Raw genomic sequence first — 26,785 nt, forward strand, 5'->3', positions numbered from 1 at the left:
ATTCTTCACCGCTGAGCCACCAGGGAAACCAGCAGGGGTCATCACTCTGTAAATTAAATCATGATTTTTCACTACTTCTGCCTAAGTGAACAGAAGCCTACATATCATCCCCATATCCTGACCCACAGAGCTCCACTTAGGAGTGAAGAGTAAGTGGAGAGGAAGTGTATCTAGGAAACAATTACACCTAAATGTTCTCCAGGCAGACAGCTGAGTTCTGCACTGTTCATTCAGAAGCCTTTTGAAATAGCTGGAAAACCCACTCAAAAAACTATACCTGCTACCAGGACTCTATGAATGAGTCTCCATTCAAGCCAAGTTCAAATACCTGGTTGACCATGAGTCTAGGAAGGAAATAAAGGCTTCTCTTCTCTTCTTTTAGTTCTAGGAGCCACAGCTAATCAACAAGGTTTCATTTTCTATAAAACTATAAGCAAATGTCTTTTTAATATCCAGCCACTTGCAAACAATTCTGCCTGGTGAAATAAAAACTGTTTCCTATTTCAGTATCTATAATTTGCAGTTTCTGTCACCTGGTAACATACTCAGCAACCATTTTCTCAGTAGCTGTCACACACCAGGCACTGTGCTACATCCAAAGGTCCAGACATGTGTTTTCTGACCTCAACAAATACCTGGTGTGCAGGTAGGAGGGAAAGTGCCATAGTCCAGGTTACAACAGCACCCACAGGAGAGTGAGGCACAGTGGTCAAAGAAGGGCTGAGAGTGAAGACACTTGAAATGGCCTGGAATAATAGCAGAAGCTTGTCAGGCAGACAAACAGAAAACCAGGTTTGGGAGAAAACAGTATATTTGGTTTTAGAACAAACTAGGTTTGAGGTTTTGAGGTGCCTTAGGAATATTCAGATAGGGACTTTCTTGGTAGTCCAGTGGTTAAGATCCCACGCTTCCAATGCAAGGGGCGCAAGTGTGATCTCTGGTCAGGGAACTAAGATCCCACATGCCACACAGAGTGGCCAGAGAGAAGAAAAAGAATTTTCAGACAGACATGTCCAAGCAGACAGCAGGACATATAGATATAAAACCCAAGAATATGGGAGCTGAAACTCAGTTTGGAAGACCACTAGCATCATCGGTATCTAGGGTAATATGAAGCAATGGGCCTTGTCAATGATTTGGGAAGCTATAGACACAAAAGGCCTAGGGGCTGTACTCCGGGGAGAGCCACAGAGACTGGGGAGTAGGGAAGGGGCTGAGGACAGAGGTGGGCACCAGGTCACCAGCATCACAGAGCCAAGGGGAGAAACAATTAAATGACAAACAGTGCCAAATACAAATAAAAAAATAAAACAAATAAGTTAAAAGATTTCACCGAATTTCAAAATTAAGAGGTTACTGAGATTCCTTTCTAAAGTAGGTAGTCAAAACTGTGATGCAGTTGAGAGATAGGTAACTTGGGAGGTAGAAAATCCATTAGGATTATTGATTTCAGTTTGCTTGTTTGTTTACGTCCCAAATGTAAAATATTTGAACATGCTTAATCTTTCAAGTTGGGGGATCTATTTAAAAGCCATAGCCCTGAAAAGAAAAAAGTGTTCTAACAAGATTTTACTGAATTACACTTTAGCCACAGTGGAGAGACAGTTAAAAGTCGACTGTGGGAAAGTAAAATTTCAAATTCTCAACAATTAATTAATGACTTACAATATTTGGGGGAACCAAAAGGAATCAGTAAGAAATTACACAAACTGGGAATACCAGACCACCTGACCTGCCTCTTGAGAAACCTATATGCAGGTCAGGAAGCAACAGTTAAAACTGGACATGGAACAACACATTGGTTCCAAATAGGAAAAGAAGTACGTCCAGGCTATATATTGTCACCCTGCTTATTTAAGTTATATGCAGAGTACATCATGAGAAATGCTGGGCTAGAAGAAGCACAAGCTGGAATCAAGATTGCCGGGAGAAATATCAATAACCTCAGATATGCAGATGACACCACCCTTATGGCAGAAAGTGAAGAGGAACTAAAAAGCCTCTTGATGAAAGTGAAAGAGGAGAGTGACAAAGTTGGCTTAAAGCTCAATATTGAGAAAACTAAGATCATGGCATCTGGTCCCATCACTTCATGGCAAATAGATGGGGAAACAGTGGAAACAGTGTCAGACTTTATTTTGGGGGGCTCCAGAACCACTGCAGATGGTGACTGCAGCCATGAAATTAAAAGACACTTACTCCTTGGAAGGAAAGTTATGAACAACCTTGCCAACAAAGGTCAGTCTAGTCAAGGCTATGGTTTTTCCTGTGGTTATGTATGGATGTGAGAGTTGGACTGTGAAGAAAGCTGAGTGCTGAAGAATTGATGCTTTTGAACTGTGGTGTTGGAGAAGACTCTTGAGAGTCCCTTGGACTGCAAGGAGATTTAACCAGTCCATTCTAAACAAGATCAGTCCTGGGTGTTCTTTGGAAGGACTGATGCTAAAGTTGAAACTCCAATACTTTGGCCACCTTATGTGAAGAGTTGACTCATTGGAAAAGACTCTGATGCTGGGAGGGATTGGGGGCAGGACGAGAAGGGGACAACAGAGGATGAGATGGCTGGATGGCATCACTGACTCAATGGACATGAGTTTGAGTGAACTCCAGGAGTTGGTGATGGACAGGGAGGCCTGGTGTGCTGCGATTCACGGGGCCGCAAAGAGTCGGACACGACTGAGCAACTGAGCTGAACTGAATTGGAGACGTTTAAAAAGTAAAACCACTAAAAGGCAAGGGTAAACTTTGGTCATAGGATTTTTCAAGCTGAACAAAACTTTACAGATCGGATATCCACTTAAATCCCTTATTTTAAAACAGATTTTAACTCCACACAATAATACCAACTTCCACTGGGAAATATCAAAACCATATTTAAAGAATGCAAGATGAAAGAAATTGGTCATGACAAAAAGGAGGCAATTCCTAAACCTGGCAGTTTTAGGATTCAAAATTTCCAGGAAAGGGTCCCCTCAAGGGTCCACTGACATCCCATACTCCTAGAACCTCATGACTAACTCATCCTGCTCAGACTGATGTCATGTCCCTCAGGGGTCGGTCCTCACTCTGAAAGTTACTACATGACCAAGAAATCCTGAAAAGGGTAAATGAGAATTTATACCAAGGTAAAAAACAGTAGTGTCCATGTGATGACTTGTGTTGTGGCATGACTGTAATTGAAAACCTAATTTCATTCATGTGATGAAAAAGTCAGGAAAAAAAGTTTCTTTAGAACTTTGGAAATGACTTATAAGTCAGTTTCTGGGAAACATGAAAAATAATAGAAGCACTTTTGTACTTCTTTTATAAGTCTAATTTATAGCTTTCCAACTCCCTCGGTCTTTATGTTTTAAATAAGAGATGAGAAAAAAAAATCACCCAGAGGAACCATCTTTATCAGGCCTGAAATAAATAAGGCCTGGTAATGGGATTTAGGCTCCCAGCAAAGACTGGGATCCACCTGCCCTCAGTCTGGCAAGATTTAGGACTGTGGTTCTTTCACATGGAAGCACATACATACACTGAGCATTACCTTATTTCTTTACAAGAAGTAGCAGACAGTTTTGGCAGCCTAGACTCTTTTTAGAGTCAGACTTTCATACAAAAAAACTTAAAAGTTTGGGCTCACTGCTGAAAACATTAAGAAAATAGGAGATCTAGAAAGAGTAATGGAGTTTGAAACAATCATCACATAGAATGATATAAACATTTTATGTCAACATTTACTGAGTCCTTGCATCCCATCAGTGTACTGATTCATGAGTATTTTCTGATTAAATTTTTCATGAGGCAGGTACCATTATTGCCTCCCTCAGAGAGGGCTTAAGGATCCGAAAGTTTAAGAAATTTGTCCGTGGCCTCATAGTAAATGTTGAAAATGCCCTTTTAATCTAGGGAGTCTGACTCTAAACCAACACTCTTGAAAAGATATATATATAGTGGCAATATAAAAAGTTTTTTGAGTTGAAGAAATCCAAGTTCCTTGTAATTGTGTGTGTGTGTGTGTGTGTGTGTGCACGCAGTTGCTCAGTTGCATCTGACTCTTTGCAACCCCATGGATTATATCCTATAAGGCTCCTCTGTCCATGGAGATTCTCTAGGGAAGAATACTGGAGTGGGTGGCCATTCCCTTCTCCAGGGGATCTTCCCTATCCAGGGATCGAACCCAGGTCTCCTACATTGCAGGTGGATTCTTAACCGTCTGAGCCGCCAGGGAAGCCCACCGTGTAGTTACTTGCACTCAATTTTCAGTTCCACTTATGATTTTGATCTGGAAAATGGATCATAAGCGCCAAACCAAAAAAAGTTTAATATATTGAACCATTCCTAATTATTCACTATCTATGTTGGGACTACGGAATCACATGATCACCAGAGTTTCAGGTGGGTCAACCAGGTCTACATATGACAATGATGAAAATGCTTTCAGGTACAGAATGAAGGTCATTACTCTAAATTTGGCAACAAAATCCAAATCTTTCTTATACAGCTCAAGAGTATTCTTTTACCCAGTTCATTGTCCTAATTTACTTTGGCACTAAAAAGTGTTTATTACTATAAAGTATGACTAAAATTGATGGGTATAAAGGACTTTTTATGCCCATGTTCCACTAGATTAATTTTGGAGGGCATGCCATGCTCTCCTTCTCTAGAAAATACAATATTTCTTTGTTCTTAAAGAAAAGCCAAAATTTCTAAAAAGGAAACAAAATGTCACAGCATGACATTCTTTTCAATTTCATTTTAACTTCATTATTGGAAAATGTCTATATTTTATTTTTCTATTAGGAAAAGCACTATGCTTTTCTTATAAAATGTTCATAATGAATTTTCCCCCCTCATTTATTCAATTTTTCATTCAACAAAAAACTGTGTCCTCCCAAAGCCATGATTCTTGTCCTCAAGGAACTCAGGGGCTAGTGATGGAAAGACACTGAAAACAGATTGTTGCCAGTAAATCCCTAACAAAAGGCATGCCATGCAATCAAGACACTATGTAATAGTATTGGAATAAGGCAGTGAGTGAGTGAGAGTTGCTCAGTCATGTCCAACTCTTTGCAACCCCATGGAATATACCCCGCCAGGCTCCTCTGTCCATGGAGTTCTAAAGACAAGAATACTGGAGTAGGTTGCCATTTCCTTCTCCAGGAGTAAGGCAACTATTTCCTAAACGTACAGTATTTAAAATTTGGAATCTAAGCATCCTTCCTGTCATGATCTGAAGCCTCAAATTTAGGGGTGATTAAAACTGACACGTGTCAAATCCACCACAACTATATATATATATATATTTATTTTTTAAACTTCCATATGTTCCCAGAAACCCTGAATCCAATTTGAAAAGCACCAGTATAGATGTTTAGAAACTTTCCCAGAGATGTCATTGGCCACCATTCTTATACTCTAGTTGCATAGATTTACCACAGTATAACATATTAATATGTATGACAAATTTAGAGGGAAAGTGAAAAAAGCCTATATGATTATCAGAATTGGAAGACGCTTTCAAGTCTTGGAGTCGCCATCTTTTCCACTGGATGTTTCTTGTCCAAAATGAAAAGCATTCCTATCTTTAACAAATTTAGTGTAAACATTTATGATTTGATATAGACACAAAGATAAGGTCATTATTGTACTTATATTTTAATTATCCAAATTCTTCTTGGTGTAATTGTATTCCTGTATAACATATATCTTTTTTAAATTAAACTGTTTATTTTGTATTGAGGTACAGTAGATTACGACACCCCCCATATGGCAGAAAGCGAAAAGGAACTAAAAAGCCTCTTGATGAAAGTCAAAGAGGAGAGTGACAAAGTTGGCTTAAAGCTCAACATTCAGAAAACTAACATCATGGCATCTGGTCCAATCACTTCATGGCAAATAGATGGGGAAACAGTGGAAATAGTGTCAGACTTTATTTTGGGGCTCCAAAATCACTGCAGATGGTGATTGCAGCCATGAAATTCAAAGATGCTTACTCCTTGGAAGGAAAGTTATGACCAACCTAGATAACATATTTAAAAGCAGAGACATTACTTTGCCAACAAAGGTCCATCTAGTCAAGGCTATGGTTTTTCCTGTGGTCATGTATGGATATGAGAGTTGGACGGTGAAGAAAGCTAAGCACCGAAGAATTGATGCTTTTGAACTGTGGTATTGGAGAAGACTCTTGAGAGTCCTTTGGACTTCAAGAAGATCCAACCAGTCCATCCTAAAGGAGATCAGTCCTGAGTGTTCATTGGAAGGACTGATGTTGAAGCTGAAACTCCAATAGTTTGGCCACCTCATGCAAAGAGGTGACTCATTTGAAAAGACCCTAATGCTGGGAAGGATTGGTGGCAGGAGGAGAAAGGGATGACAGAGGATGAGATGACTGGATGGCATCACCAACTCGATGGACATGGGTTTCGGTAGACTCCGGGAGTTGGTGATGGACAGGGAAGCCTGGCGTGCTGCGATTCATGGGGTCACAAAGAGTCGGACACGACTGAGCGACTGAACTGAACTGACATAAACTGACAATGGATTAACAATATTGTAATAGTTTCAGGTGAACAGTAAAGGGACTCAGCTGCACATATACATGTATCCAGGTGGCCACATAACATGAAACAAAATTCCATGTGCTATACAGTAGGTCCTTGTTGGTTATGCATTTCAAACACAGCACTGTGTACATGTCCATCCCAAACTCCCTTAACTGTCCTTTTGTCCCATCCTCCCCGCCAGGAAGCATAAGTTCGTTCTCTGAGTTTCTTTCTGTTTTCTAAGTAAGTTCATTTGTACCATTTTTCTTTAGATGCCACTCATAAGGGATGTTATCCGATATTTCTCCTTCTCTGTTTGACTTACATCACTTGGTACAACATATATCTTTCTTTTCCATTTCTAGGCTTGCTAAGATTCTAGCTGCTTTCTTATTGATTTCCTTCAGTTAGCATCTCAACCCATAGATGAAGGTGCAATTCTTTTCCTCTTTTGGCAAACTTTGGCAGCCTAAGTACACTTGGCAGAAGTTAGACACAAGAGCACGTCCAAATGGAATCCAAGGAGATTGCCAGATGCCTATTTTTTCCACATCAGAGAAGCAAACCCTAGCTGGTGCAGTTTGTCTGCCCGCCAAGTCTGGGACTTAGGGTGGGAAGGTTCTGTCGCCGCTGGAAGGGAGAGTCTGAGCCACCTCCCCAAGGGTCTCTTTGTGGTTTGGGGGGAAGAACGTATTCAAAACAGGTGCAAGTTGGATGACTGCATCTCATCTTCCGGCCTGTCAAAGCAGTTCCACTTAAAGTAAACTGTGTTCTGAACATTTACTTTGAAACCTACTATTTGAAATTTGGAACGTGTCCCTTTGTAACCAGTGTCACAAACAGTGGTTGGCATTCCAGGCTAGCCTTCAAAAGTTTATATAACCTGATTGAGAAGTAGCCTAAGGCAATGTAATAAGTGGACTCTAGGGCCTGCTCACCATATATGGCATAGCTTCTATCAGAAAAAAATAGTCACAATGGGGACTGGCGTCCTTGGATACAAAACTGCTCCTCACTGTTCCCTACACAGGCTGTGAAAATCTAAGTAGAATGCAAAGAGATAAATAATGAAGACAGAATAGCCAGACGTGTTTCCCAGGATCAGAGGGATGGCTCAAGGTCATTGGAAGATCTCAGTGGCTCTAAGCTTTTACAGAGGCTCCAGGGGCGGACCAGTTGCTGATGGCAGCAGATGTGGCAGAAAAGTGGAAGAGAAAGGAGGACACAGAAAATAAGTGAATCGGAAGCAAGGGCATTCCTGCAAAGGGAGCTCCCTACAATTGAGGGTGAGAGGAAGAGAAAGGGAATTCCTGCCACAGCCAGCAGGGGAAATCCCCGGTTTAGGTTGCTAGTCACTGTGTCACTGACAAGGAATGTTCATTATTTAGCAATTTAACCCTCCCAGCCCTTACTTTCTTACACTGTCTTCTTAGAGACAAGCTGTATGTTGTTCACGACAATGTGCTTCAGTCTGGTAGATAAGCCATACTCCTCGGACTGACTGTTAGCCTACAGAGGTTCTCAACCCTTGAACACAGAGGGGCTATGTCTTGGGTTCTTTCTGGTTATCATGACCAGGGAGGAGTTGTTATTGCCATCTAGTGGGTAGAAGCCAGGACGCTGGAAATAGCCTACAATGCACAGGAGAGTCCGCTCACAGCAAGTATTATCCATACTCTGATGTCAACAGTGCCAGAGTTGAAAAACCCTCTAAACTTTGTGCTGCAGTAACTTCTGTTACCTGTGAACTGCCTCCCTGATGTGTTTAAGCAAGTGATGATAACACAAATCCTGCCCACTATGCTATCACTCAGACTGCAGTGTGAAGACTAAGTTTCCACTAAGAGAAATTCAAACACTCAACAGCGCTATTCAGCATTATGAAGCATGACGTTTGTTTTTTCACTGAAGCAATTAGAGAGAAAAGGGTAAGAGAGCCAAACTTAGAGAGGATGGTAGAAAGAGTCTGGCGCAAACTTGGGATAGATATCACCTGGATCACCCTGAATTTTCTAGGGCAGTGTATGGTACAAGCTCCTATGTCAATGTAAACCCTGCCACCAATGCCACATCTGGCTTCTTAGGCATTTCCAGGAACCACAGCCGTATTCCTCCCCATCATCCGATGACAACCCAGAAGCATCAGCTACTTCCTGAAACGCTCACAGCTCCCCAGTATTACAGTAATCATCTCCCCCAGGAAAAGCCTCACTGGGCTGTCTATGTGAAACATAATGAAAGCAGAGCCAATAATCAGGGCACAAAGAGTTCCATGACCCAGGCAAGCAACATAACCTCTTCCTGGCTCTCTCTTCAACTAAGTGAGTTTGACTTAGTCATCTCTGACCTCCCTTTTGATTCTCACCACCATGATTGTTTTCTCTCCAGATGGTAATGAGGAGAGGAGGCTGCTCCAAAGAAAGTAGGTAAAGCCACTTTGTGAAACCCTCCACTGTGAAGGCTCCAAAGGCACGGTGCCTGTGAACCAGAAGTACATGAACTACGCAAACAGTAAGCACTCCCCACAAGAGAAGTCTTTTGGCCCCAAGCTTGGCAGAGAGAGTCTCTGTTTATTTCAGAGCTATATTAGGAATAGGCCTTCCCAGCTAGTGCTGGTGGTAAAGAACCCACCTCCCAATGCAGGAGACCTAAGAGATGAAGGATCAATCCCTGGGTCAGGAAGATCCCCTGGAAGTGGGCATGGCAACACACTCCAGTATTCTTGCCTGAAGAATCCTATGGGCAGGGGAGCCTGGCAGGCTACAGTCCACAGGGTGGTAAAGAGTTGGACACGACTGAAGTGACTTCGTGTGCACGCATGTTAGGGATGATGTTGGTAAGACATCAAGGGACAACCTCCACGTGTACACAGGGAAAAAGAACTAATTATTACACACTGACCTCGTCAGCCTCTGCCTCCTGCACAGATAAGTGTCACCTCCGGGCACCACTTTCTCATTAGGAAGAAGAGTACAGTGAGTTTTTAACCATGTCTTTGTCAGAACCATCGCCAATGAAAACAAAATGGGAGGGACACAGCAATAGGAATTTGAGGGCCCTTTAGTAGTTAGCAAACACATACTTTACTTCTTATAACCTTTTGGTAGGCGCCCAAGTTAGTTCCAGGGAACCGCTCAGCACTGCTGCTTGATCTCCTGAGCTTGTTTTCATTCACTGCTCTACTGCGAGAATGAATATGGTTTCCCCTAGTCTCTCCCCTGAGATTTCTAGTCTGTGTTTTTTTCTGTTCATATGCTTAGTGAGGCTATTTAAAGTAATAACGTCAAGGAGAGATTGAGGCTCCACCAAGTATGAAAAGCAAAAGATTATATTTCTAGTTCTCAAGATTTTTTTAAAAATCTGAATATGAATACATAATGAAAAGTGCAAAAAAAAAAAAAAGAAAAGTGCACCATGCTAGAGAGATAGATGAGAAGAACAAAGAAATAAAAAGCCATTTTTTCTCCCATTTCAACATGATCACAACTTCCCAGGGCTATGTTTTCCCAACTTAAAACGAGTATTTTAATATATGTTTGAAATAGGAGGCTTTTCTGATAAAGGCTGTTTGTTTGCTGGGCTTGTTTGTCATCTTGTTTTTCTCAGTAAGAGCCGGTACTTTACAGAAACATCTGTTGTGTGCATTTAAGAGTGCTTGACAATGGTTGTCTCGTTACTTTTGGCCACATGCTGGCGAGGGGGGAGATAGCAGCTACTCCCACCCCGTTACACTAGGAAACAGCTAGCAAGGGGTTAAAAATAGGGTGACTTTCACACTCCTCCGTATTCTACCTACTGCTCCCAGGCACACCCGCCCCCCCACCCTGAGAAAGGAGTGACAAGAATCCCCCTGGAGTCCTGTTACTGCCACCGCCACTGACACCGAGGCTGAAGCCTCGGTAGACAGTACTTTTGTGGTGAAACAAAAAGGCAGATGCAAGGAGCTGACTTCCCTTTCACTGCAAATAACTCTGATAGGACCAGCATGCTACAAAAATCAATAGCAGTAACGATTGCCTTTTCCGGAGCAGCCTGGGCAGTCAGCTGGACAGGGGGCATTGCTAAGCCCAGGCACACCGCCTGGATCAAGCACTGCAAACAAGCTTCACCGGAGAGAAGCGTGAGTAATTTACTTATTAAAGAGATAACTGTAAAGTCTGATACAAACAGACAAGCGTAAATCCTTCAACGCACAGACCAAATGCTTGACTTGGCGACCATAAAATGCAACGAGCGATCGAATCTAGGTTCCATTACTCCACTTCCAGAAGTTTAACGCCCTCCCTTTCTGCTTAAAAAGATGACATCTACACGTGCACAAAGAAATGGCCTGCAAGAGAGTGCTCTGGTTTAGAGGGGCTCCCCGATTACACTGAACCCACACAGGAAGTGAAGGGAAACCTCAGTGACTAGTCTGTACTAACCTAGTCTTCCGTGTACAGTGAAGATAAAGGGAATTGCTCTCTTTCAATCTGGTTCTAATATAGTAAGTATTTCACCTTATTCCAAAGAACACAAATCTAATCAATAAGTGCTCAAACAATCCCTTCTGTAATCATTTTTCCTGTTTCACTAATGCAGCAGTAAGCATACATTTGTGACATTCTGAGAACGAGATATCTCTATGACCTCAATGATTTTACTTTTTAAATTATATCTAACTGCCACCAACCAGCAAATACAAGCAAAAAATAAAGAGGGCTAAAACACTGTTAGAAAATGGGAGCTTGAGTTAACGAGCAAATTAGAAAAAAATATTATGTCACTTGCCATCCAATGTCATCTGTCAAGTTTTTAAAAAATCCAAGTATAGAGAGAATTCAAACAGTCCTTCTACAATAAGCTATTGTATGGTTCACAGGTCTGGGTCATTCACAGCTCCCGGAAATAACTGCACGGTGGCCAAATGCTCTTATTTTCTATGTTCTCACAGGCTTTCAGGACCTGTGCAAATTGTTTTCCAAGCACCATCCGGCCATAATGACCAGGTTACTACTGATAATTATGCTTGCCTGTCTATAGGTTTGTCAGCTAAAGAAATCCACAGACGGCTGTCATAATGAGCAGAAATCAACTTCTGGCACAGCTGCGCTGACCACAATGCATTAGAAAAACAACCCTCTCTGCAATAACCAGTTCTGGGCATCACTGGTTAAAAAAGACTAGTTTCCTGTTTTTCTCAAAAACTTCAGAGTGTGGGTACTGCTATTTTTTAACCCCACCCACACCTTTTCTCTTTAATTGTTGAAGATTCCGTGCTGTAAACACCTAATCATGGCATTATATATATTATAGTTCCAGGTTTAATTTTAGGTCACATTCATGGTTTCCAAGCCAGGGCCTCCCTTGTACTAAGGCCCACGGGTGGGAGGAGAAGCTGAGACAAAGGGTTAGGACCCAGGGAGGAAGGGAGGCACCCCTCTGGAAAGGGGATCACAGCCTAGGCTTGGGCAACACCTCAAGTTTACAGCCTTGCACAGCACCTGGCACCTCCAGGTCAGCTGAAGACTACAGATGGAACCTGGTGGCCTGCATATGGTATAAAGCATCCAGTGTCCTGCCTGCTACATTATCTCATTTATTCTAAGCTGCCCTTCTTCCTTACTTTGAAATGTTCACTGCTCTCTTTCAAGGAGAGGTCTAAGTGTCTGGCTGCAGCCCACACTATTACAAGAGCAGCTGTTCCTTCCGCCTGGTGTGTCGGGGTCCTGCTCAGCGTCACCTCCTCCCGTACCTTCTCGTCTCCCTACATGAGTCAATCACTCTCTCTCTCACACACACACCATATATGCTAGGAAGGTTGGTATATTACTCTATCGGTCCCCACACTAGGACAGAAGCTTCTCAAGACAGGTCATATTGTTTTGTCTCCCTGTAGCCTGGACACCCTGAATAGTGCTTAGAAAACAGCAAGCGATTGATTACGACTGGCTCAGAATGAATGCCCCTTTCCCTATTCAGGACCTCCCCCTTCTGTGCTGGCCTCTGTGGAAACCCTCACTTATTACACTGCAGTTCCTTTCCATCTGCCTTTCTTCTAAACGCAGAGCTTCTGGAGGTGGAAACTCTGCTGAACACTAAGCACGTAGCAGGTGCTCAGAAAAACATCGGCTGAGGGTTGTTAAATGAATCACTTGTGATTGCCTACTTTGGGAGCAGCGACCACATAGACACTGTAGAAATATTAAAAGGAGTAAAAGATTTCTGTCTATAATTTTTTCTTTTACTGATTCTGTAATTTGGGGTCATGACCAGAAAAGTCTGTGGCATCTTCACAGCCAACAGCATCCTCTCAAAGGCAAGGCAGTAAGACTTAATCCACACAAATGTGTCAAAACACAGAGCAGAGAAAGAATTTTTTTTTTAAAAGGAAGTTGAAAATAAAATGTTTATTGCTGTCCTGCTAGGCAAGAGGTTGAGGTAATATCCTTTGAAAGTCACTGAAAGGGAAGGATCCTAACCAAAATTAAAATCTTCATTTGGGTTAAACTTCACAATAGGGAAAGTGAAAACAGACCCCTACCCCCACCCACCCTGCTCCTCCAAGCTCTTCTTTTAAAACTCTCCTTTTATTCAACAAAGAGAATAAAGATCCTCTCAGACCTTCTAATTGTTCTGAACTGTAAAAGGGATAAGACAAATTCGGAGCCACAACTATGCTTAAATGTACCTATTTTACATTTGGGATTCATTCACATGAATCCCACTAAGAAGAACGAAGAGGATAAAAACTTAAATGAGCTCCTGATGTGAGGGAAACAAACATACATCACTTATCTTTCATTTCAAGATTTTAAAAAATCACGTATATGTTCACTCCTATTATACAATGTTCTGCAAGCTATCCGTTACTGTCACTACTGGCCCTGGTAGAAGGCCTTAATCCTAACAAATTTTGCAACTTGTCTAAGTATAAAGAGACTTTTTTAAATGATGTAAATCCTCTTTAATTCCTAGAAGCTTTGTTAAACTGTGGAAAAAATAAAAGAGAAATAGAAGTCAACTAACATTTCATAGAAAACTGGATCGATTTTCAAAGAAGTTAAAAATCTACTTAGAGGGTATCCGCATCAGATAACTGGAAAACACCCCAAAAGAGTCAATAACAACAAGAGACAAACGAAGGCAGCATAAGCAGCATGTGCAAATGTCAAAGTGCATTCATTAAGGCAAATGTTGGCTAGAATAACAAAGCCTCTCTGCTTCTGTATGTTTGGAGATAAATACCATCACTGTTGTATTATATTATGAAGCAGCAAACTCCTTCCCTGCTCACTGATAGATCATGTATAATGGCCTTCCCCAGTGGTAACACTCACATGATTGATCTATAAGAAGCTATTAGTTAATAACTGTGAGCTCTAACAAACGTACTTTAGGCTTGAGATGAGTAAACTGTAGTTTCTACATAGGAAAAAAAAAAAAGGAAGGCCATGTCCCATGTAAACCAAATATCTAATGCAGTAACACTGATGAACTGTGAGCAACACAGTCAGCCCAACAAAATGATTGTTTCTTGGAAAAAGTAGAATAGCACCACACAATTTATAAAATTGTGTGGAATTTATAAAAAAGATACAATGACACACAAAACATACACATTTTGCAGTCAGGCTGATGTCAAAATTTTAATATTACAAAAAACATAAGATCTGTTTTGGCTTTCTTTCCAAGTTGTCCATAAATACCCTCAAAATTAGTCCTTTTCTTCTGAACAATTTCATGTCTTCTTAGGTTCTAAGTTGTCAGGCCCACCCTTTCAAAGTATAAATAGGTAAAATTCAGTGTATGGAGCTTCTATTTAGAAAAGGATTCCATTTCAAAGTGGACTCCTAAGAAAGAAATGGTAAGTAAGCAGGACAGACAGTGTGACAAGCCTTACTGAGGACTAGAATTTAGTCCACCTGCAAGAGCAGATGGTTATTATGGACAGCTGCAGGAAGATGGGGAGAATAGTTTGAGAGCTATTGATTTCTGTAATGATTAAAACCACCACCACCGACAATGAAACAGCATTTAGATTTTTATAGTGTTACTTAAAATTTTTTTCAGAAAATTTTAGGATTATAACGTTAAGGAAGCACATCAGTCCAGCAATCACTCTAAGACTCTGTTATCAATATTTTATATCTGGACCTTTTTCTAGCCCTAGGTTCTTTTTTCCTACTATATAAATCTTTCTAACAATGAAACACTAATAATTGAAATGTGTCTGTCTTACATAATTACAAGAAAAGCATGAAACAAATTTATGGTACTAGATTTCACATGTGAAGGACAAATGTCATTTCTTCCTCAAACAATTTCTAATCCTTTCAACAGTTAACTATATTGAACAAAGGATTTGCTACTGTAGTAAATGAAATATAGAAACATGACAAAAACAGATTTGGTTATATTTTTCTTATAAATGCTCTGTCCACAGCTCCATATATAAAATAGTTCCACAAAATTTAACATGAAACTAAAGAGAGCAGAATTATAAAAGTATAAATAAACTCTGAATTCTACTAGTTTTTCTTTAATATAAATTGTTTACAGGCAAATTTTTTTTTCCTCAGCCTTGTCACTGTTCCTGATATTAACACAGACATTATTTTTATTTTAAAACCTAAGGTCTTTTTGGAAATTATGAATTAACTTCTTTAGACTATTAATGTTATTAATGGTTATCATGTATAAAATTCTTTCTAAAATACGGCTTTCTGAAGAATCAAAAAGCATATAAGGGGCTTCCCTGGTGGCTCAGTGGTAATCAACTTGTTTGCCAGTGCAGGAAATACAGGTTTGATCCCTGGTCCGGGAAGATTCCACATGCTGCAGAGCAACTGGGCCTGGAAGTCACAACTATGATTCTGTGCTCTGCTGCTGCTGCTGCTAAGTCACTTCAGTCATGTCTGACTCTGTGCAACCCCATAGATGGCAGCCCACCAGGCTCCCCCATCCCTGGGATTCTCCAGGCAAGAACACTGGAGTGGATTGCCATTTCCTTCTCCAATGCATGAAAGTGAAAAGTGAAAGTGAAGTCTCTCAGTTGTGTCCAACTCTTTGCGACCCCATGGACTGCAGCCTACCAGGCTCCTCCATCCATGGGATTCTCCAGGCAAGAGTACTGGAGTGGGGTGCCATTGCCTTCTCCAGTCTGTGCTCTAGAGCCTGGAAACCACAGCAACTGAGCCCATGCACCCTAAAGCCCATGCTTCACAAGAAGAGAAGCCATTACAACGTGAAGCCTGTGCAACACGACTTGAGAAAAACCCACGCAGTAATGAAAGCCCAGCACAGCCAAAATAAATAAATTAATTAAAAGCATATAAGATATATTATAAAATACTTCTAAAGATAGTACATGGCAAATATCAAGTTATGAATCCTTCTGAAGATTTAATTGAGTTCTTAGAAGGAAAGAGGAAATAAGTTTAGAAACTCTTTCCCCAAAGAGGTCAAGTTCAATAGTAAATGTCATGCCAGATTTTAACGCAAATGAAAAATATCACATCAAAGTTTTCACAATAACTCACATTTACCTTCATCTATCCGTGCTTTTACATGTCACACATTTTGAGGGCCTGCAATTTATCAAACTCTGGGACAAGAGCTAGGATCTTATCAGATGCCTATCTTTCTATGGAAAAGCTCACATTCCACTGAGCATTGGTTCAAGGAATACTTATAGTCCACAGGTCCCTAAAACACATGTTTACACAAAATCTTTATTTAAATCTCATTTTTATTATTTTATGCAGTTTTTGTTCCAGTATGGAGAGATGTTTATATTGCTATAAACAAAGACTGTTTTAAAAGGATATGTATGTGTTAGCAATTTTCAAATTTAAAGTACATGATTCACCTTTGGCTCTTGTCCTGGAAAGACCACCCAGTAAGCAGCCAAACCAGCAAAAGGACTGCAGGGGGGTTCCTTTCCCCTCCGCTATATACACTGGGGATATCACTCTTGCCTTCCTCTCCCCCTAGTTACCTGCAGCCTGAAACCAAAACCGAACTTTACTGATTCTCTCCCCCATTTTCCAGCCTACGAGAGTGTCAGAAAAGGAGCCTCCTCAATCTCTTCAACCAAGAACTCTAGGAGAGACACTGTTCCCACAAGAGTAGATCCCCAATATGCAATCCTCAATATCACTCAGAATGCATTTTTGCAGAGAAACTGATACCCAGTTTGTAACTTCTTGTTACTAATACTGCAAGTACGTTACAGGTCAACTCAGCTTTTGTGACTCAGCAAAGGAATATAAATGTTATCCAAGAAAACTGTTTAGAAGTTGAGGATCTCTTATATGCACATATAGGGGCAAAGAAACTGGAATCTTTATAAGTAACTAATTTTTGCTTAGCCAAGAGTTGTTGGAAAACCTAATAACTTCTAGACAGATACATTTGCTAACACATAGCTCAATTAAATGCCTTTATTGTGCTCTTGATTGCCTTTTCTTTTTTTAAGGATTGCCTCTTTTGGAATTATAGCCTTCAATTCAATCTCGGCCCCCCAAAATTTAAAATAAGAAGGACAAAATTCACCACATTTACAATCTGTCACTCACATGAATGACACCTGATCATGTTTTTCAGTATTCTCCTTTACCTGAACACCCAAATCCCAAAAGAACAGATTCAGCCAATTCCATTACATACTGCAATTAACTTCCCAAGGGGCTGAGATACCTATCTGAGTTATCAATTCTCACCTCACAGAATAAATATATATGCATATATGTATATATAAGCTAGAGCTTAGAGTTGAAAAATAGACTCTTCAAAAATAGTTTCCTCTAGCAAGAGTTTAATTATACCCTATTTGGTTTTGGTCTTTGTTGCTGTGGGTTTTTTTTTTTTTTTTTTTTTATTCCTTAATAAGAAAATAAGCATCTTAATAGTCACTATTGCTCTGGTAAAACCAAATCTCCTCTAAATGATCCCAGGTATCTAAAATGCTACCATTTTTTATAATTCAAAACAGAACTTGGACCTTTTTGTTTTCTATTATATTTCTAATTGCTTCTTCAGTTAGGATGTGGGGTGGCATGTATGAATGCTGCCCGGAGAATTATAAGAGAAGGCTGAGAGAAAGACACAAAAATCCTAATTCATTAATAATTATCTCCCCAAAGGCATTAGGGTTATGCTACCAACTAGTGAGAATTTCAAATTATTGAACTGAGAAGAGCAGAAATAGGAAAACTTTTAAAGACTGGTATTATTGTTCGTTTTCTCTTTCACTTGGTTCTAAATCCTTAAATAATTAATACAGCAATACTTAATAAATGCATATGAGGCTACCACCTCTCTTCTCTTGCAGTTTAATTAGATGATTGACTTCAGGCATACTATAAATTATAATGACAATTTAATTACTTCTGTAATGTGCACACTTAAAAGATTTATAAACAGGAATAGAACAGCCCAGCACACTGAAAAGAGGCACACCAAACAAAACGAAGCACAACCCAGGCAGATGACAGAGGCAGTGCATTCTGGAAGAGGTGAGCCAGAGGGGCGTCTGTTGCTTCAGGGCACATCTACTCCACGGCCATCCGACGAGCTATGAACAACCTACACAGGCTTCTCTATAACCTCAACTGTCTTTGCAGGGAAGGAGTAGGCCTCCCATATTTGTGTGTGTGTGTGTGTCGGCTAGGCCACTGAGCCTTCCCAAGAAGGCCTCCTCTTGCAGTGAAAAGGCACAGACCTTTGAGAGCATCAGTTCTTGTTCTTGTTCAGTCGCTAAGTCGTGTCCGACTCTTTGCGACCCCATGGACTGCAGCACACCTTCACTACCTGCTGGAGTTTGCCCAAAATCATGTCCACTGAGTCGGTGATGCCATCCAACCATCTCATCCTCTGTCGCCCTCTTCTCCTCCAGCCCTCAGTGTTTCCCAGCAATCCTTCTTTTGTCATTAGCCACCAGTGACTTTGACAAAGGTAACCTCTCTGGGCTTCAATTTCTTCAATGTGGAAAGTAAGGAAAAATCTCTTGTTTGCAGGGCTATGGTGGAAATTAAATTACATAGACAGTTGGGTACAATGGTTAAGAGGCATGTTCTGCCTCTTATTACTGCTAGAACCTTAAGCACATTATTTAGTCTCCTTGTACCTCAGTTTCCTCATCTAGAAAGTGGAGATAAGATTAACTTTCAAATCTTGTTGGAGAACTAAATAAGTTAGTACAGTTAGCCATCCATATCTGTAGGTTCTACACCCAGGCAGTCAACCAATGGAGGATTAATAATCAGAAAAAAAAAAAAAATACTCCAGAAAGTTTCCAAAAGTAAAACATAAATTTGATGTGCAATGGCAACAATGTACATGGCATTTACATTGTATTTACGATTTACCTAGCATTTACAAGGTACTAGGTATTATAGGAGGAGGCAATGGCACCCCACTCCAGTACTCTTGCCTGGAAAATCCCATGGACGGAGGAGGCTGCAGTCCATGGGGTTGCTAAAGAGTCGGACACGACTGAGCGACTTCACTTTCACTTTTCACTTTCATGCATTGGAGAAGGAAATGGCAACCCACTCCAGTGTTCTTGCCTGGAGAATCCCAGGGATCGGGGAGCCTGGTGGGCTGCTGTCTACAGGGTCGCACAGAGTCAGACACAACTGAAGTGACTTAGCAGCAGCAGCAGCAGCAGTTATTATACGTAATCTAGAGCTGATTGAAAGTAGAAGACTCTGTGTAGGTTACATGCAAATTCTACATCATTTTATGTGAGCATCCACAAATGTTGGTATCTGCAGGGGTCCTGGAACCAAATCCCCAGGGATACCCAAAGGGTGAGTGAAAGCATAAAGACACCCTCCTGGCACAGAGTAAGTACTCAGTAACTGTTAGCTATTAATAATTACCGAGCATAACCATCAGCACGCACTTCCTTTTCCCCAACCCCCAGCTACACAGAGATTTCCAGCAATAAAGAGTTCCTAAAATTCCATCTCTACTGTGAAGCTTTCTTTCAGAATTAGGTAACAGCTAAGTCCTTTATTATCTTTGTCCAACGTACAAGTATCCATATCTTGAATATGAATTACATAAACGTGTATTCAAATCTTTGATATGAAGCATTAATATTATATAATTTAAGTATTACTAATAAAGTATATAATTACATTTAAATATATTAGGTATTATATAATATCTAGGAGGCTGTCTTCATAAGGCACCCGTAGCCTTAGGAATCTGTCTATGCTATCAAGTACTTAGAAAACATTCAGACAATCTCAAAAGCCATGTGTGTTCTGATGTTAATGAGAGGGAGGAGAACTATTGGGAGGTCTCACATGTTAAGCTGTACAAAGGGCTTTCTTTGCATCTTTAAGGTAAGTCTGTCCCTTAACTGATTTGACCATATAAGGATTTTATTTTAGCCCAACAGGGTTAAAAAACAAGGAGAGACAGCCTCATATGGCTAACTGTCCCTTCCTAATGGCTAAAACATTGTTTCTCTTTCCCTTGAACTGTCCTTATAAAAAAGTAGAAAAAAAGATAAAAATCTGACTACAGTGTTTTGATGAGGATTTTCAGTTTTCTTCTCTGAACTCATGCTAAACTAGAAAATGGGAATGATGGAAGATGGGGACAAGTGAGATCCAGTGGGTTAAGAGAAATCTTGGACAGGGCTATACTAAGTCCAGTATCCTAACCAGCTCTAGTAAAGTGTGGTATCAACATTCTTCTAATTAGCAATTGGTGTAAATATTTACTTGAATCAAAATACATTTAATTAGAAAGCACATTGCCCACTTATAGCAAAAAACAAACATTTTACTTATTTGCTATTATAGATTTTCATTTGTCCTCTTTTCAAATTTTGCATGCTATTAAATATCAAGCTTTATGTTAATAACCTTACAGAAAGGCTGTAGCCAAAACTAATAAATACCTCACATTCATGAGTATTTCCTACTGTACAAGTGAGAAAATCGTATATACTCAGTTTTTTTTTTTCCTTAAGCTATCACTGATATTTATCGTTATGGCATCCAAGTTACTGTAATTTGGTCAAAGATAAAACAAATATCTGGCTTTATCTGCCTTCTACAAGCCAGTTGTTATCATCACAGATTGACTGCAACAGATATGCTTTTGAAACACAGAACCTGAACACCGCATCTCTGATTCTTCCTCCACCCACTTCTGTGACAGCTTTGGTCAGCAACAGCTGCAGCTGATATATTACTCGACTTGTTTAAGAATGTGGCATAAATATAGAGATGAGATGACATAAAGCTGTGAATACTAGATATAGCTCTTTAAAAGTTTTCCTGAGCTAGTAAGAAAAAAAAGGTATGCAATGAAAGAAAGGATTTGTACGTGCCATCAGTTACTTTATGCTTTCAGTAACTAACACATAAATAGTGGAGAAGCAGCATCCAAGAGCTCCAAGACACCCTAAGAGATTTAAGGATCCCATGTGAAATTCTTGAAATTCTGTGCTAGGTCCTTTCTGTCTTTAGTTTTTTGGTTTTTCTTTTTCTTTTTTTTTTTTAAAGAAACTCAATAGTCTCAGGGTCATCCATGTGAATAACCCTACTTCAAGTCTCATATATTATCATCTTATACCTCTAACTGGCACAATTAACAAGAGAAAGGAAACGTGTCGATAATCTTAAAACTAGAAAGACATCTCGTTGCAAGACTGCTGTGTCAGTAATTTCCGTTTTCAAGAGTTGCACAATGCTTAAACAATAATTATCCTCCTGAGCCACAGTTCACTAACCTCACAGTGCGGCTGATGACTGATGAAGGGTCAAGAGGGTAGCAGACTTTGGGTGCACAACACTTCAATCCTTTATCAAAGATGGCGAGAGGCCATGGAGTACAATAACGGAACAAATATTTCCTTTACCCTGTAGTCCATTCCTTGCTCTGATTGGCTAAAGCTTCAGTCCACAGTTCACAAGAACAAAACTATGCTCTATCCTTAACAAAACACACTTTAAAAAGCAGTCATGTAATTCATAGGCCAAGCAAAATGTCTGTATCCCTGAGTTAATATAGTAGTTATAGGTGTATCTGCCTCCTTATGCTAAAATAGCTACTAAAAAGTCCATAAAGGGATTCCTGAAACTTAACTTCAGCACCATTTGCACAACTGCTTCACTAAGACACATGCTCATCTCTAAAGGCAATTAAGCCTTTAAAGGCTTTCAGTATGTCCATGAGGAACATACTGAATGTTCTTATCAGAGGAAGCATTTAATATATAGCAAACTATGGTATTATTTCCAATTATGTGAAGTTAAATCATCAAGTCACTGATATAAATTAATTCAGAATCAAAGAGATACATCTATTTTGAAAGAAAACAAAGAGCATAGTAATCCAAACGTCTGGAATTCTGGTAAACTGGATGTGTCATGGTAACTGAGAGTTAATAAAAAACATTTCAATGCATATTGAAGAAAAATCTCATTATAGAAGTCTGTTGCTTCTATAAATATATTATTTTCTCCTTTTTTGGTGTGATTCTGAACATCTCAAAATGACAGAATAATGTAGATTTAGATAAGGTAGATGATTTGAGCATATACTGAAAACCCCAGATCAATGATCCTCAACTGGGGTACGGCTGCTCTCTTAGGAACCTTTGGCTAAATGGAGACATTTTTGATGGTCAAGACTGGGAACAGGGGACAGGATACAATCAGTGCGCGCTGGGGCTGCTGTTGCACCTCCTGCAACACGCAGAACAGCCTGCCCACAACCAAGCACACTCCAGGCATTCTGGGTCAGCAGCAGCACCAGAGCCAAGATGGCGGCCAGCAGGAGGCTGAGGAAGGAGCTTGAAGAAATCCGCAAGTGTGGGATGAAAAACTTCCGTAACATCCAGGTCGATGAAGCTAATTTGCTGATTTGGCAAGGGCTCATTGTTCCCGACAACCCTCCCTATGATAAGGGGGCCTTCAGGATCGAAATCAACTTTCCAGCAGAGTACCCCTTCAAACCACCGAAAATCATGTTCAAAACGAAGATCTACCACCCGAATATCGATGAGAAGGGGCAGGTGTGTCTGCCGGTAATTAGTGCTGAAAACTGGAAGCCAGCAACCAAGACCGACCAAGTCATCCAGTCCCTCATAGCGCTGGTGAACGACCCCCAGCCGGAGCACCCGCTCCGGGCTGACCTAGCCGAAGAATAGGCCAAGGACCGTAAAAAATTCTGTAAGAATGCTGAAGAATTTACAAAGAAATATGGGGAAAAGCGACCTGTGGACTAAAATCTGCCGCGATGGATTCCAGCGAGTGTGAACAGAGGCCCCAAGCAGTAGCATTGAGACACGTGGCAAAGCAGAAAAAAAAAAAGCACAGTCCAGACTCAAGTGTCAACAGCACCAAGGTTGAGAAAACCTTAGTTTAGTTGTTTAGAAAAGCCAAATTTAGTGGTTTTGAAAAGCCAAGGTCTAGTTGTTGCTTCAGGAAAAAAAAAATACACTGTTACCAACTTCTTCTCTAAAAAGTAAAGTGCATATAGACAAATTGTATCATGGCTAATTAAAATTTTAGTGCATTAAAAAATTATTTCTTTGACAAACATATTGTATTAACTATAAGAAAATTTCTTATTCAGAGTAGAAAATGATTTCATAGAAATAATGCATTCAAACATAATCCTAAAATCAATTCAATCTCTACCCATTCCATGCATAAAATAATTCTTCCAATTTTAATTTGTTCTCAATGTTTTTAAAATTTCAAAGCACTATACTGAATTTTCTCTGATCACTTGATTTTTAATATGACAAATAGGACAACCAGGATAAGGAGAAAATCAAACTTTTAAAGCTGTGTTTAATCTCAGAATATCTGACCCCCCAAAGTAAAATACATATTATGTAACAACCAACATTTTAAAATGTACAGTTGAATCAACTCACAATGGGAAGACTTACATAAATCAAACTAAGGTTTGATTACATATATTAGTCATTTTACTTACTAATTTCAAGTTTATCAACACAGTGACCCCAAAAAGGCCTGGCTTAAACGGTATTCACACTACTAATCTCACATCACATGTGTCTGACCACTGAGCAGGTGTACTGTAGGTGTACTTCCTTCCCAACAAAAAAGACAGACTGACAAATTCTCCCACAGAACACTGATCCAAAATGGCCCTTCAGAGAAATGAGACACAGTCTTCACTCAAGGCCAGGAAGAGCCTGGGGTCACTTACCACCTGCAGCAGCAGCAACCAGGCCAGTCCTGAACAACAGCAGGTTAGTGCTCTGAGGGTCACGGGAGGAGCAACCCCACTGGGTCTCCACCAACACCCTTCCCTTCCAATCAGCATGTGACCCACAGCTCCTCTGGGATTCAGCACCAAGGTTATCATAAACATAAACCCTTGTATACAGCAGAGAAGGACCATGTCCTGGAAGGAAGGACATCACCACCCAAGTTCAGGAGTTCTGCTGTGCCCCTGTCTGGCTTCTTGTCTGGGAGCCAGTCAAGGAGTATCTCCGAGGCACAGTTCCCATTTCTGTAAAACAAGGGTTGTCGTGAGGACTGAAAGAAAGAAAGGTGTATAAGAGAACTCTGCAAGGTGCCAAGCACCATGAAGCATGTGGGCTTGTGTCCAGGAAGAGCTACCTCAGCCCCACACTTTCCTTCCTGCCCCTCCACATGCATACTCTGTTCTAACCACCCTTCCCTGGCCCTTTCTCTTCCTCTCAAGAGACAGAGCATCAGACTCAACCCCAAATTCCATCAAATAGAGCCTGAAAGAGCGTAAGAGACAGTACATGTCATCACTTCAACACAGAATGTTTATTTCTTTAATCTGTGATTCAGTGCAAACTTTAACCCAGGCCTTTTCAGGGTCACTGTGTTGATAAACTAGCAGTTAGTAAGTAAAATTACTAACATATATAATCTAACCCAGATGCCTTATTCCAGTTAAGCTTCCCAACAGCCCTACCACGTAATGAAATTAGCCCTATTTTACAGTTTAGAAAACTCAGGCACAGAGATTTAAAAGCTTTCCAGTTTTTACCCAGCTGGAAATGAAGGAACCAGGACAAGAAGCATGACAATTTAACTCCAGAGTCCGCACTCTTGACCACTACCAAGAACAGTCTCTCATTTTAAGAATAAAGTGATTTATAAAATCAATGAGAGTTTTTGTAAAGTAAACCTCACAGGGTGCAGATAGCCAAATAATGCACAATCGACATAAACAGACTGAATCTTTTCTTTTCATCAACCTCCCCATCACCTCTTTCCCTGACAATCTCATACTCAGTCACGACACCAAGAGAACAAAGGTCCCACCAGTGCACCAGTGAACCAAAGTTCCCAGCAAACCAAATTTTCTTAAGTTCAAACAGAAAGTAGCTTCTCCATTGAGATAGACACAATCATCTCTGACACAGCAGAAGTAAATTGCTGGTGTGTTTGGAGGACAATGCAAAGCAGTGAATACAAGAAAACAATAACAACAACAATAATAATACAGGCTTATTCACAATACCTCCTAGCTTACAGAATGCTTCCATATATATTATCTCAACAGATCTAGATCATCCAGACATGAGGGTAGAAGATTTGCAGGAATAGGAAAGAAAAAGGCAATTCAAAGGTCAACATAACTAACAAGAGAGAACTACTATCTTATTTTTCCAGGGCCCCTGGTTATTCCAAGGTCAAAAGTGCAATTCTGGAGCTTCTGAAAGGCTGGAAAAGAATACGTATCTTTTGATTTCAAGATAATTTTGAAAATTCTTATTTTTCATTTAAGGAAGACAAAACAAGGCTTTTATAAAAGTAATTTCTACGCAACTTTATATTGCAAAATTAAATTCTAAAAATACAAAATTTACCTTATGGAACACAATATGTGATAGATTCACAAACTAAAATCACAGAAACATCTATTTATAAAAGTAAAATTGAATATGCTTACATTCACACCCTTTGTGGCCCCTCCATTTTGATCGATCTCCCCAATTACTGTGAGGGCTTCCCAGGTGGTAACAAATCCACCTGCCAATGCAGGTGATGCAAGAAGTGTGGGTTTGATCCCTGGGATGGAGAAGGAAATGGCAACCCACTCCAGTATTCTTGCCTAGAGAATCCCAGGGACAGGGGAGCCTGGTGGGCTGCCGTCTATGGGGTAGCACAGAGTCGGACACGACTGAAGCGACTTAGCAGCAGCAGCAGCAGCAGCACAGGAAGATACCCTGAAGAAGGAAATGGCAACCCACTCCAATATTCTTGCCTGAGAAATCCCATGGACAGAGGAGCCTGGCAGGCTACAGTCTATGGGGTGGCAAAGAGTTGGACACAACTCAGCTCATACACACAGCCCCCTCCCCACTGCCAATTATCACATCCTCTTGAATGCGTACAAATGACTACCTTGCCAGAAATGACTTACATTTGCCTGTCTCTCCCAAGCCTCCAATAGGACTTGGTACATAGTGGAAACTCAACTAAGGCACAAACTGGTTAACTGATAGAAATTAGGCATTAACTCACTACTATAAAATAAATAGTCTTTAAAAATATATGTATGGAGACAGTAACATGGAAACTTACATTGCCATATGTAAAATAGATAGCCAATGAGAATTTGCTGTGTGACCAGGGAACTCAAACAGAGGCTCTATAACAACCAAGAGAGGTGGGATGGGGAGGGAGACAGGACGGAGGTTCATGAGGGAGAGGACACCGGTATATCTATGGCTGATTCATGTTGTTGTTTGGCAGAAACCAACAAAATTCTGAAAAGCAATAATCCTTCAATTAAAAAAATAAATAAATTTTTAAAAAAGAAAAATATCTTGTTGAAAGCACACAGAGAAGTAACCCTAAACTCAGCTGAAATGCAACTTTGAGCAAAAGCAAGAAAGTGCTAGTCATTTAGTCATGTCCAACTCTTTGCAACCCCATGGACTGTACCCCCTGCTCCAGGTTCCTTCATCCATAGAATTCTCCAGGCAAAGAGCAGATTTAATGCGGGCCCAACAAAAATGCTCTTTTTGGATTTGACAGCTCCTAGTCATTCAGCCCAGTGTTACACACAGGGAGCAGTCCTCTAAAACTACTGTGGCATCTTCTGAATCACTGCCATTACCCGAGAAAACCCCAGGAAGTGGTTTGATTGAGTAGCTGGACCAGTGTGAGGTATCAGCTGATGGGTCTCATACATACACACAAGCCAGTAACAATGGGGACATTGTGAAACCAGGAATAGCCTTCTCTTATCTTTAGTAGTTTGAGAAATCATTTCTAACC

The 26,785-nt window shown here is 40.4% G+C and overlaps 2 protein-coding genes across 5 annotated transcripts in view; one reads left to right on the forward strand and one right to left on the reverse strand.

Annotated features, from left to right (window-relative positions):
• Positions 1-26,785, reverse strand: part of HIVEP2 (HIVEP zinc finger 2) — a 216,907-nt gene that overhangs the window by 109,908 nt on the left and 80,214 nt on the right. The gene's annotated exons all lie outside the window — the stretch shown is intronic.
• Positions 22,276-22,836, forward strand: LOC120862559 (ubiquitin-conjugating enzyme E2 L3). The gene has a single exon (XM_040238594.1). It carries the CDS (start codon positions 22,303-22,305, stop codon positions 22,687-22,689), a length of 387 nt encoding a protein of 128 aa, XP_040094528.1. The 5' UTR covers positions 22,276-22,302; the 3' UTR covers positions 22,690-22,836.

The sequence above is a fragment of the Oryx dammah genome, unplaced genomic scaffold (genome assembly GCF_014754425.2).
Source record: "Oryx dammah isolate SB20612 unplaced genomic scaffold, SCBI_Odam_1.1 HiC_scaffold_4, whole genome shotgun sequence".
Taxonomy (NCBI): Eukaryota; Metazoa; Chordata; class Mammalia; order Artiodactyla; family Bovidae; genus Oryx; species Oryx dammah.